The 14045-nt window shown below is 39.7% G+C and overlaps 1 protein-coding gene across 1 annotated transcript in view; it reads right to left on the bottom strand.

Annotated features, from left to right (window-relative positions):
* The window catches only part of SYNE1 (spectrin repeat containing nuclear envelope protein 1), a 294515-nt gene that overhangs the window by 85252 nt on the left and 195218 nt on the right, over positions 1–14045 (bottom strand). The window contains 6 exon segments of the mRNA XM_039568730.1: positions 106–279; positions 3712–3906; positions 5169–5330; positions 6086–6253; positions 10664–10804; positions 11831–12025. Coding sequence (XP_039424664.1) covers positions 106–279; positions 3712–3906; positions 5169–5330; positions 6086–6253; positions 10664–10804; positions 11831–12025 — 1035 coding nt within the window.

Below are 14045 nucleotides of genomic sequence, written 5' to 3'. Positions count from 1 at the left end.
ATCTTTGAGGAAGCAAACTGAGCATACAGAAGATGCTAAGGAGCTCAGAAACTTCTCCACAAATATGCTGGCTTATTCAACTCAATAACGGTCTTAACATTTTACCTGACAGTCCACCAGCTGTGCTTCCATGTCCATAGGCTCCTCAGCAGGAAGCAGAGTGGTGTCCAGCGTAGCTCGGGTACTGAGCAGCCAGTGGTCAAGCTCATCAGCTTCACACCTGTACCTTTGAAGAGCCTGCTCTTGCCGCTGTTCTTCGAGCTGCTCATTCAGTTTTTCCTAGATGTAAAAATTGCATTTTACTTTTTAGAAGAAATAAACTGTTACTTTTAAAAAGTTTTTCCTCTCTATTTTGCACAAACCATATGCAGTATTTCTAAGCCATAGTAAGACCTATCTTTTACAAAATATTATTTCTTTCAATTGATGAGTGTGTTTTTCTGATGACTGAAATTCTGTTTCAGTTCAGTCACTGTATTTCTGGTAGAACTCTGCTATTATGTCTTTCTAAAGGTGAAGTCTTTTTCTGCCTCTTCTTGCTGCTCCCCTGTGGGTTTCCCCCCTCATTGATTCAGTTTGCTCAATTCGTACAGCACTGTTTGCTTAGGGAGAAAGATGCACGTGAAGAAAAGGAATGCACAGAGCTGGGAATGGGCTGCAGGGAAAGGAGAGCAGCTTTGCCTTTTTTGGCAGCAGGCTGTTAGACTTACTGCCTTACTGCTGCTCAAGAGAGGCACAAGATGGGTACTTCAAGGACCAAACAAAGCACGGGTGGGCCCTTGGTACAGTCACATGGGTAAAGGGAAGCCTGAAGAGCTGTCTACCTTCTCTGGCCTCTCAGAGGATCCCTGAGCCATGCGGTATGGAAGGACATTAAGCTTCAATAGCTGCTGCAGCATCAGCACCGAACCAACAGAGATGCCCCCCACCCATCCATCAGCTGGTCCATCCATTGGGAAGACAGGGAGTGATCACCAAGTCTTGCTCACCCTTTAATTGCCCCGTATGAATTTGAAAACTGGCTGAACAGCTGCAGCCAGGGGGTGGTGATCAGTGCACAAAGTCTAGTGAGTGGCCAGTAATGAGCCTCAACAAGCTTGCTGGTGACACAAAATGGATTGAGTGGCTGATAAGGTAAGAGGGTTATTCTGCCATCTAGATGGACCCTGAAAGGCTATAAAAATGAGCTGACAGGAAGAAGGGAAAGTGTGAAGCTCTGTACCTGCACGGGAGCGACCCCATGCATCAGTACAGGCTGGAGGTTAAGCGGATGGGAAGCAGTTTGGCAGAAAAGAACCTGGGAGTCCTTTTGAACATGACCCAACAATGTGGAAGAAAAGGCCAGTGGCGTCTGAGGCTGCTTTAGGACTGTTCCCACCAGGATGAGGGAGGTGATCCTGCCCCTTTAGTTAACACTGGTGAGTCCACACCTGGAGTACTATGTCTAGTTCTGGGCTCCCCAGTACAAGAGAGATACTGAATTCTGGAGAGAGCAGAGGGGATTTTTGGAATAAGAAAATGAATGGGATGGTCAGAGGATACTTAGTTGCATCAGATAATGTGAAACCTAAGCATGGTGCAAATATTAAGGAACAAAGGGAGAAGATTGTATTGGATCTGGCTGCGATGGAGTTAACTTCGTTGCAGTCTGTACAGTGCTTTGCTGCTGTGGTTAAATCTGTGCTGATAACACAGCAATGTTATGGCTACTGCTGAACACAGCATAAAGGCTTTCTTTCTGTCTGCCCCTCACAATGGCCAGTAGGCTGTGAGTGGGCAAAAGGCTGGGAGATGAAATAGCCAGGACAGCGAATCCGAACTGACCAAAGGGATATTCCATACCAGATGAGATCATGCCCAGCAATAAAAGCCCAGGGAAAGGGAGGGAGGGAGGGAGGGGCATTCGTGGTTATGGTGTTTGTCTTCCCAAGAAACACATGCTGAACTTTCCAGGAAAGTAGCTAAACATCTGCCTGCTGATTGGGTAGTAGTGAATGAGTTCCTCATTCCTTGCTTGCATGCACAGCTTTTCCTTACCCTGTTTAAGCTGTCATTATCTTGATCCATGAGTCTTTTTGTCTGCCTTCTATTTTCAACCCATTGCACAAGAGAGAGTAGTGAGGGTGGGTGTTTGGCAGGGTCAACCTACAACACTTTGTAAGGGAATTCAGACTCAAATGAGCAGGGCAACTTCCTCACACAGGAAGTGTTTGCACAGCTTTCTGAATGCTCAGTTTCAGCAGAAAAATTAAAAATTGCTGTTAGAATAATTTAAAGAGTAGTTTTTAGATGTCTCAAATAACCCAGACCTGAACAGTTCTCAAATGCTAGTTACTTCAATTAGGTCTCCAGAAAGAACAATACTAGCAGTTCACACCTTCAACAGCAGAATATTTTCATTACCTGTTCTATCTTTATTTCTACATTTACTTCCCTGGGATGTTCTAGAAGATTTTATCTGTGAAATCAGAGCTATGAAGTACACAGGTTAAATGACTGAATATTGTGTACATATCATATAGATTTCCCAGCCAGGATTCTTAGGGAATACTTGTGGTATTGTATTGAAGTAACTGTCAGAATCCTAATCACAGTTACGAGTAATACATTTGACTCATTATTATCTTGAAATTATTAGTTATCATCTCCTAAGTACTACCAAGATGTTTGTTAGATCCTGTATGGGATAACTATAAACAGCTAGATCCCCTATTCTACTTCCAACTCCTCATTATTAATTAAAGCTATTTTTCTTCTGAGAAGGAAAAACTTAGTGCAATTTTGTTATTTTAAGACTTAACAAAGATATTTTCTAATGACCTGTTCACTATCCCAGGTAACTGGACAGAACTAAAGCAGCTGAAGCACCCTGAGACTCTGCTGTAATCCAGTGTCTTGGTTTAACCCCAGCTGGCAACTAAGCACCACACCTTAGGTCCACACAGCCAATTCTCACTCTGCTTCTCTGAATCAATTGTTGCTGGAACATATGAAGGCAGGAGTTGCTGTGTTTGTGAATTCACTACTGCAGTTCTTAGCAGTACAGCAATAAGCTGTCCTGAAGTGTTCAAAGCAGTCAAACTGTAACCAGCTTTAGCATGACTGCACATTCTCACCTGTACAATATACACAGCAACATTCCTATTTGAAAAGGGCTTTAAAAAATCCCCTTAGCATTAAAAGATTCTTGGTAAAGTTGGTAGGCAAAGAAATAAAGGGGTGCATCTTCCATGAAAAAAAGTTTGCATGCAAATCACTGGGAAGATGAGTGTAGACAGCAATGCAAAGATTTGGAAGAGGAGTTATTTCTTGTTTTAAGCTTTCTCTCTTCTCTTGTCTCCCAGCCTAGAGGTGACTCCTCAAAAGTTTACTGTAGGCAATATGACTTCTAACATCTGCACTTCATTACTTCATTTATATATACATACACACACACGCATATATATATACACAGCACATATATATATATATATACATATATATATAGCACTTATGGAGATAGATATATCCATACAGCTAAATATCGCCAAAAGGAACTTGGAAGATATATGTGTGCTCCAAGTTCTTTCTGGCTACTTAGCATTAAGATGAGGAGCTCACTAAAAAAGGATTGGTAATTTATTACTGAAAGGAATTGTGAGACATAAGCAGAACTGAAAAATACTTTTTTTTTATGGCGACTAAGAATATTGGTGGTATTTTTTCTTGTACCTCTAATAGCTGTCGTTTTCCTGATGCCTTCATTCGAATTGTGGCCATTCGTTCTGCCAAGACTGTGAGGGTGGACTGCAATGCCATCTGATCAGCACCTTCTGCATCCAGTGGTTCTGAAATAAGCTCCTGGCCTAATGATGTCTGAAGCTCACTGATTTCTTCTTGCAACATTAAAATCTCATCCATCAAAGCCTATTTAGAAATGAGAGCAGAGAATGCATTTGCTTCGTTTACCAGTGAGAAGAAAGTATTTCAGGAGGCACTGACTAAATATAAAATTCAAGGCAACTATCCTGGGGGAGGCACGAGGAACACAGAGTAGTGCAGAGTATCACTGCTGGTATGGTAGAGACAGTATTCCAAAGGACTGAGTCCTGCTTTTAGAGGATTAAGACAGGATCATGTATCTGGTTACTTAAATATGGATTTAATTACATATCTTGAATTTCCAACATACCACAAGGAATTATTTTGGAAATTGGAAATTTATTCTTCCAATAAATTATCTGCAGGGCATTCTAGTACTCATGGTAAAGATAATGAACAAGTAAGTGTGTGTTTGTGAGAGAAAAATAGGTGCATGTGTTAGCTTCCAGCCTAAAATTTTCTAACTGGACAAAGAACATCCAGCTACAGACGTAAATAATCAGAGATTTACTCCATGGTGGAAAGTAAGTTCCTACTTTCGTACACCATGAATCAGTTTTCAAGATACCTACAAAAGGATGGCACGCTACCAATACCTTTGAGGCGATACTTTACTTTCATATCTGACAGAATATATGCACTGGATGCATAAGACATCACACAATGCTACAAAAGCCAAATTTCATTCTTTTCAAGTCATGGAGTTTCTGCTGAAATGAGAACTGGCCCTGTCAGATAGATTAAAGCTATCACATAGAAGGCTTAGGTGATTAAAACTTAGACAGATGTCAGATGGGTTATATAATAAAGAATACTCTTATTATTCAGAGCACTATTCCTTGAGACTTCCCTTGTGAGGGAATTTTTGTGTGCTTTTGGTTTGTTTTGTTTAACAAGGTGAAAAATTCATTTTGATTAATATACAATGCATCAGTATTGGTTACGATCTTAGTATCTGGCAACATTATAAATACTCTTCAGCAATGATGCTGAAGAATAGTGTGTATAGCTGTCACTGGAAACAATCTTGGACAAAAGCTTTTGCTGAAAATTTCAATTAGACAAACTCTTACTATCTATACTACTTCTTTCAAAAAGGCTCCTTATTAAAAGAATCCCCAACACACCACCTTTAGAACAGCAGGAAGCCCAGAAAGGCAAGACATACAGTTAACAGAGAAGGTTCATGCAACAAATGTGTATTTTTGAGGTATCCAGCCATGAAGAACGTTACCGTCTAAAAAACAGAACAGAAGATATGCAGGCAATGTGTACTCTCCCCCTACTCTTCACATGGAAGATTTTACCTGATGCTCAGCCATCTGGCTCTCTGGGCTTTTGGCTGGTTCCAAGCTCTCATTTAGTTTGATTTCAGTGGTCTCCATCTTTGTGGATATAGACTGGAGTGTGTCCTGATACTTCTGTTGACGCTCAAGAGCTTCATAGAGTGTGCGCTGCTTTTCACTGATCTGAAGAAGAATGGAAAGTGTAAATTCTGACCTCTCACACAGGATTTGCTATTTAGTCGGCTTCTTATATCCCAAAGCTTAAGAGACTAAAGCAAAAAAACTTGCAACAATTTTTCAAGAGTATAAATTATAAAGAAAAACATCCCTATTAAAAGTATTTACTTAAATTCCACCAAATTCTAGGTTCTGTTGCTGGAAAAAATTGAAATAAAGCAGGGAAAACCTATGCACATTCCCATGCATTCTTTTAGATTTCATGCACTCAAACATGGATGTACACTATTTGCTAGACACATAGTTCTTAATAGCCCATGACAGCTACTGTGCCTCTGAAAGGAATTAAAATTTATAGCATCTGATCAAATCCCTGACCATTTTCATACATCACTGAATGATTATGCTGCAAAACTATACAGAAATGTGTTAATTCATTATTTGGAGAAACTGGATTCTTGGGCCTTTTTTACCAACTCATCCAGCATGATTTGGTATCCTTATTAGATTAAGGAATATAGTCTGTCAATAGCCAGTATTTCTGAAGACAACTATCAGCTTTAATGACTCTTGTTTTTCTTAATGGAAGTCCATCTTGCACAGGCTTTCACACAACGAACAAAAATAATATATCACAACTAACAATTCAAGTAACCATCTGAAAACCAAAAACTGCAGAGACTATTAGCTGAAAACAGTTATTTGAATTTTATTCCTTACAAGCTAGCCAATAATTTTGAATCCTCCAGATGAAAACTTACCACATTTTTCAGTGTTTCCCAAGAACGCTGCAAATCATCCAATTTGGCACTAGCAGATGATTCTAAGCCTGGTTCGTAAAACTCTTGGGTGGCTGAGGTGCTGGGTTGAATTTTAGCAGCTTCTGTCTGCAACTGTTCAGCAGATAAGGCTTGGTAATAAGCAATGTCCTACAAGCACGAAGTACATTATTGCACTTTCAACTGCACATTATTGCATATTATCCTCCCCATACTGTCCCACTGCATACGTCCATTAAAATAAAGCCCACAAAGCCAAAACCACCAGGAAACCTCTGAATGACACAGTAAATCAATATTTAATAGTAGCAGACTGAACATGTTTTGGACCTTCACTATGATGAGTATTTTGGACACTTTTTTTCATGTTCATATTAGCTAGGAGGTGCAGAAGGCAACTGTGGACATTCATGGAAAGGCTGGGAGGGGAAGTGCTACAAATGGGAGTGTTGTTCCAGCATCATCAGAACTACCCATGGGGGAAAACCCATCACAAAAGATAGTGGGTTATGGCACCGTAGGTGGCAAATACCACCCTAATGAACACTATCACAGAAAGAGCAGCAGAAGAACCTGAAAGGAATATGCTGGAGGACTGGTAAATGAGGCAAGAAAGAGTATGAAGCATCAGCTTATTGTAAGCTTTCAAAAAAACAAGGAGCCTCAACTAACTTATTAAAGATATTGAGAAAAGGGACCAAAAGTGCTAAGGAAATGGGCAAACATTCAAACCACCAATGAAAATTCAGAGTAGAATTATTTCTCACCAGAACTTCTATACTTAGTGTATGGAGATTTCTTCAACTGTTGCAGATGACAACTGAAAACATCTACAGAAAATGTAGAATTAAGGAAACAAGTACAGTATCTATACTTAGGTCAGAAAAGCAGACTTGATGACAAGGATTATTTAAAACTGAAACCATGTATGACAGTTAGCAACACATTATTTGGGAGGTGAAAAATGCTGCCTTCAAGGGAGGGTGCACAGCAGACAGAAAAAGGCTCTTTTCAGGGGTGCCCAGTGACAGGAACAGAGGCAATGGGCACAAAATGAAGCACAGGAGATTCTCTCTGAATATCAGGGAACACTTTTTTACTGTTAGGGTGACTGAGCACTGGGACAGGTTGCCCGGGGAAGTTGCAGGATCTCCATCCTTGCAGACACCCAAAATCAACCTGAACATAGTCCTGGACAACCTGCTGTACATGGTCCAGCCTGAGGAAGGGTGTTGGGTCAGATGACCTCTGGAGGTCCCTTCAACTTCAGCCATTTAGTGATTCTGTACAGATGTATAAAAGTTAGGTACTAAACAAGACTAATTCTGAGGTACTGGATCTCAGAGTACAATAAGGATCCTAATCTGGAGCAGAATGCAAATATGTTATCTAATACCATGTGTGAACAAAACGAGACAGGCTCTGGAAGAGCACAGAAACCAGATCACTCCCATCAAACAGTCCAAAAGTGTCAGATGAGGTACTTCTTCAAAGACAATAATTGGGAAACTTGAAAAATTTAATGATGAAAGTGTTATGATGTCCAGGAGCCCGCATAGAATGGGTAACAGCTTAGCACAGCATTCAGTACTGCAATTTCAGAATTTTTCACTCTGACCACAAGTGATCTTTCCAAGTAATGGTGAGAAGTTGCACCAGTGGGAGCAACTTCTCATTTTGCCTTGCCTGAAGCTACTCTCCACCCTTTGCTAGTCCTCTCTCAAGGTCAATGCTTCTGTGACCTCTTAACGTGGTTTTCAGAATAAAGGGTTTGCTTTCACAGAGAAGGAAAAGCAGTCCCTTTCCCCTCTTTTCAACTGCTTTCGCGAGTATACAACATGACAGCTTCTCTTTGGCAGAACTTTCACCTGATGATAGCAGGAATCCAGATGTTCATGCAAGTAAAAGATTTTGTTGCCCCTATAAAGGCCCTACTATCTCATGGCTGTTTTTATGAAAAGTAGCCAATGAACAGTAGTCAAGTTTTGTTGTTAAATGTAGGGGCAAAAGAATGTGTTTAGATTTCGTAAGATATGTAAGGAGGGCTGACAGCACCTTACATGAATATTCATTAGGGAAAGAGAAAGAATCCTTAAGTAAGCTGTGTACAAGGAGATAGAAAAGCATTTAACAGTGACCCAGTGCATAAGACTTGGATCACAGGATCAGCTGTGGCCTACAGGGCATTGTGCCAACACTTCAGCTTTTCCAGTTCAACTGCTCTGCATTGTATATCAGGAAGACACTTTTAAAAAGTGTGTCAAATTTTAATCAAGTACATCTTTGGGTAAGTGCAAGAAGATATAGCCCCAAAGGATTCTCATTCAGTATTGTGGTACAGATGAAGTGTCTAATTTGGCTAAACATCAAAATGAACTGCATTTCAGTACTGTTAACTACCGCCAATATTTTATATACTATGAAATTTCTCAGTGTTTCCAATGTTAACACCTTTATAGTTTCCCCCTCCACTGTTTTTAGAGGAGGTTCTGAAAAAGAACAGGCATTTTTTAAACTTACAGTAGTGCTAGAATTGTCACTTCCTTTTATTTCTGCTCTTGTTTTTTATCTATTTCAATACATAACCCCATTACTTCACTAACAAGCAGCTGGCACTTATTTTGTATTTTCATTACTTTTTAGAAATATAAAAACAGTATGTAGACACCTGAATTCAGACTACCTACGTTTCACCATTAAGAGATGATCATAAACTGACAAAAGACTACAGATAGTTATTCGGAACTCAGGACTCAGGAATTAAAAAGCAGTCTGAACACCCTCCCCAGCTGCCTCTTCAGAAGAGTTTTATATCTTTTTCCAAAGACTAAGTTCATGTTATTCTTCACTTTCTAGAGTTCCTGTTCACATTTTCTTCTGGTAGTTTGCAGGTGGTCTTCCTGTGAGAAATTAATTCTTAACTCTGGCTACTTTTAAAAACAAAGTATTTACAAATGATTTTGCTGTAAAAATACAAAATGTTTATAACTTACATTCGAGCTCCTAGTTCACTAATGTCTAGGATATTTTTTTTAACTGTCTTTCCTGAAGTCTCCCTGGGCATTCATCATGACCAGCACTGGCAGTTTCATAGCTTCTTTAATCTCATGTGAATGTGAACCTAAGAATTTTGTAAGTAAACCACTGCATTTTGGAATGTTCTTCCGCTTGTTGTTTAATACATGCAGTTCATTTCAACATTAACCACACTGAAGAAAACTTCTGCTCTAAGTTTTTAAGATTACTGTAACAGCATCAACTTTATGTCTCCCAAAAATCTTCCGCTAAATGAAAGACATGATCTTTTTGTTCAATTTTGCACTAGTAAACCACTTATTCTAAAACTCGTATTTTGGTGTCAGTTCATGGTGCAACAGCATCTTCACTGTGCTTTCCTTATTGTCTGAGTGACTGGAGCTGTTTGACTTGTTTTACATTTTCAGAGAAAGTAATGACCTGACACTGGCTTTGTTGATTAGGAAGCAAGCTGCTTTTGGTCCTTTAATTCCTTCACTAATTAATGGTGTCATAGGACACCATACTTTTTTTGTACACCACTGATGATTTTGTCACCACTCTTACTATCTTACATTAGTATTCTTTCTTAGATCTTATATTTAGCAACTTCTATAGCACCATATGCACTTCTGAAATTAGCAGAAGAAATCAATGAGCATCTTGCTCAAACTTGTCTAATTCTACTCAGCAATGCAACACAACACATTCTAACCTTCAAGTCTGCAGGGGTCAACTTTGGAAGCAGTCACAAATGCAAAACCAACCAATCAGCTACAAAGTCCAGAACATGGTGAATTCAGTAAAGTGATGACAGCTTCTAAGGCTCATTTCTAAGTTTCTAAAGCATAACATTTTATGTGTGACTTTATGGGCATGATACTCAATGCGCTGGCTCAATGTTTACATTTTAATCAATACTGATACACACTTGCTCCTATTAGAAGTGCAAGAGCCCTCAGTTTTGATTTAAAATCTAATGTTGGTTATTTCACTGATCTACCTCATTGGCACTTAAAACAGACTGCCATGAAAATGAACAATGTTGGAATGAAGAGTACATGAAAAAAACCCACATGAAAGTTAATAACTGAAATGGTATTAAGTGGAAGATATCAGGCTGTGACTTCAGTGCCACAATGGCAATGGTACAGTAAGATAGATGGATATGGGCATAATGCAATGTTTCATTGTGGGGAGTACAAAAAGACTTTTTTTCTCAGGATGCAAGATTCCATTGAGTACTACTGAGAAAATAAAAATTAGGTTATAAGTAGAAAACACTGGTGACATTGCAATTGTCACTTAAAATTTATTCTTAAAAATCATGAATAGCTTAACACCAGTTTTATACAATTTCAACTCAGAAGTCAGTATCTGTATCCATTTTGAACCAGAACCTGAAGGTTCTGTTTGGTAAGAGGTGAAGCCTCAGTTCCTTGGAGCTATAGCTAAATATTATCTCAGAGGATTAAATAAACCACCTGTGGAATGGAACCATGTACATCTGAGATAAAAGCTGAATGAATGCCAAGAGAGAGGTACCTGGTTAACAGAAGCATCTGTATTAGCCACAGGTGAGGGAGAGCGACAGGCAGGTGGAGAAGAAATCTCACTGTTGGTTCCCTCCTCCCCAGACTCCTCAGTGACAGGGGAGAGCAGCGTGTGACAGCGACCAGCAGTCATCTGCCACAGGAAAAGCAACCCCAGAGCACAGGAAGAACATCAGTTACCTCAGCTGAGGCTTGACTTAGACTGAGATCAAAACAACACATGGCCAGAATTACCATGATATTAATTAGTCATGCTTCATGCTCCTACATTTACCAGTTTAGAAATCTGTTGAATAAATACTCTCATTTACTTGTCATACTTCAGTATAAAAACGCTCTCCTGTACCCTAACGGATTTTAAAAGACAATGTAGAGCAAGCAACTCAGTAATAACAAATTCAGGTTTGCCTAAATGTCTTCTAATACAATCACTGCTGCATACAGATATACTGTGGAGAGCTACAAAATACTGCACCATTTGTCTCAGTATCCTGGTCTGGTTAGAACAACAAGGAACAGACTTGAAATATACAATATACACAACCCACTATTCAAACATAACCTTCTTCCTTCCCCAGTGTTGTTATAGAGGGATAAATCCTGAAGTCTGACACTCAGACAAAAATCCCAGTAGCATCAGCAGAATGTTTGTAATGAAACAAACAAAAGCAAAGTAAGTCAAACATTAGGTCTGTGGCAGTAATTAGCTTTCATTTCCAACACACTCATCTGAGAATACAGCAGCATACTGTCAATTATCACACCAACATTTTAATGTGTGAAAAGTCTACACACTGCAACATCTAATGAAATAATATTTATTCTGGTTTTATTCCTGCAACTCATCAATTTCTTAGCATTTGTTCTTGAATGCTGATAGCTACAAAAAAAAAAAAAAAGCACAGTATTTGCATATTACTGAACACAACTTTCACGTATTTGTCTATTAAAGAACTTCATCCTTTATCAACAAGTCTTCAAAATGCATATAAAGCAAAATACAGTAAAGGGAAACTACAACTTGTTTGGTTTGCTACACTACAGCCATTTCAAAAGCTAAAGTAGATGTGAGCTGTCGCAATTTGTTACACAGAGGTGCTGTCATGATGCAAGAGGAAGCAGCTCAGATAATGAGTACAGTGACCAATGGATTGCTTACCATCACCACCGAGGGATGAGTGGGGTGTGCTGGGAGGAGGTCGGAATCCAGTTCGTCCATTCCCTCGGACAGCCCCTCCACTTCTGTCACTGTCAGCAGCATGGTGGCATGTTTTGCTTTCATTGTCAGCATCTTGCACTTGGAATTCAAAGAAGCAATTTGCTCCTGGTATCCTTTGATCTTCTGAGCCAGCTCCTGAGGAAACATTTTTTTTCCCCTAATGCTGATGCAGCCGGGAAAGGCCACAGGACCGGCGGCATTTCAGCTTCCGCGGCGAACTGAAGCTGCCCCTCCAAGCGCAGCCAATACCATGGTAGCGCTGCCGCTCTGCTGACGAGCAGGATGTCGCCAGCGCAGGGACCCAGCCGGGCGCGTCCGGCTGCGCTGCGAAACCGCAGAGCGGCAGCTCCGGAGCGGCGGCTGCCAAAGGCTCCGCGGGCGCGGCTCCGCAGAGCGCAGCGAGGGAGGGACGGAGGGACGCCTCACGTTCGCCTCCTGCCTGAACCTCAGCCCATGCCTGTAAGCTTCACGCTGCAGCAAAGGGGAGCATCTCTCCCTCTTCCTGTCCTATTCTCCCCCCGCTCCCGCCCCCTATCTACTTCCATTTATGTGAGGAAGATGAAGCTCCCCTGCATAGTGCATGCCAGGGAAATGAGGTCATGTAGTAGCCACAACTGCAAAAAATGCCCCATTCAACTCTCACCAGAAAGAATGAATTGTCTAAACAATAACTCACAGGGTCTAACAGGCTCAAATGTGATAGGAACAATCAGTCACATAATAAGATTAAATGCAGACTGGATTGCTTTTTGTCACTGTTTGGATAAGATGTATTTTAATCTTGTTTTGGTTTTGTGTAAATCTACTGAGTTGGAAGTTGAGCTGCACAGGACTAACCTTTCTTTGGAAAGAGATGGGGAATCTGGCTTGAAGCAGAGTGTATTTTAAAATATTGGGGGTTTTATGCTTAGGAAATGGTCTATTTATGTGGCCAAACACCTTAAATTTTTTTAGACAAGAAAGATAAAAAAGAGTAGCCTTATGACTATTCATGTCTTCTCTCCTTCCCTACACTGTTACCCCATTCAGTGTCCAGTTTCAAAGCTTTCAATTAATATAACTTCAAATAAAAAATGGTGGAAGTGTTTCATATTTCTGTTGAAGCTACTGCTCCTGTCTCCCTAGATGCTCAGTGGCAAGTTTGAGTTTTGATCTAGAAAGTGAAAACATTTGTATAAGCTCGCCTACTAAACTGGTGATTATTTGTTCAAGTATATATTTCTGCTTCATTTTTATATCTGCTTTTACTTCTTCAAAACCCACAAGTTTTCAAGGAAAAATAGCAACAGGAATTGCCAGATCTAGTAGGCATAATAATATATTATTACAATATCTTTTCAAAAGTAAATAAGACTGCTGCTTCAGGCTGATAAATTAAAAGTTTTTTTAGCTGTATGAAATTTTCAGTAAGAAAATTCTTCAAAATTACCGTGCAGAACACTCATTGCAAGAAATACCAAGTTAGGAATTGAAACAGCTCCAAGACTGAGGATGACACTTCACTACTTGAGTTTCAATGGCACCTTGTCACCATCTGTCATGTCAGCAACAAAAGGACCTCTCTTGGTGCTCCAAAGCTTTCCTTGGAGACTAAGAAAAGTCTTGATTATAAAACATCAAGCAGAATAGTCAAAAACCAAGCTGGAATCAAATCAAGCCACAAATTTAGTGTCTATCAGCTCGAACAGTTATTTGCTCTTTGGCAAATACCAGTCATTCACTAATGCTCAATGAATGACATATCTGAACCTCAGTAGAAAATTACTGTCATTCAGTATACTCACTTTATTCCATCACATTACTGAAGTGCAATGACATTTGTGGTATTAATGTCCAATGCACTGAGTATCTAAAATACCTCTTTTAACTGAAAACAAGGAAGAGTAAGCAAAAAATGTGATTGCAAAAGAAAACTAAAAATAATAAAGCATCTTATAAAAGCAATGTCCCATGAGGTACTGTATTATCCATTAAAATAATTAACAAGTATGGAGATACTTGCCCATATTCTTACTGAAACGCTAAAGAAACATGGGTCAGTAGACATGTACTTGCATACAAGCATATTAATACAAGCTTCCTAAAAATCAAGACGTAACTTCCTTCTACTTTCTTCCTTCCTCTTATTTTAATTCTAAATATAGCTACCGCAAAT

Source organism: Corvus cornix, chromosome 3 (assembly GCF_000738735.6).
Source record: "Corvus cornix cornix isolate S_Up_H32 chromosome 3, ASM73873v5, whole genome shotgun sequence".
In the NCBI taxonomy this organism is placed as follows: Eukaryota; Metazoa; Chordata; class Aves; order Passeriformes; family Corvidae; genus Corvus; species Corvus cornix.
Note: the sequence above shows the minus strand (reverse complement) of the source record. Positions and strands in the feature narration are given on the sequence as shown.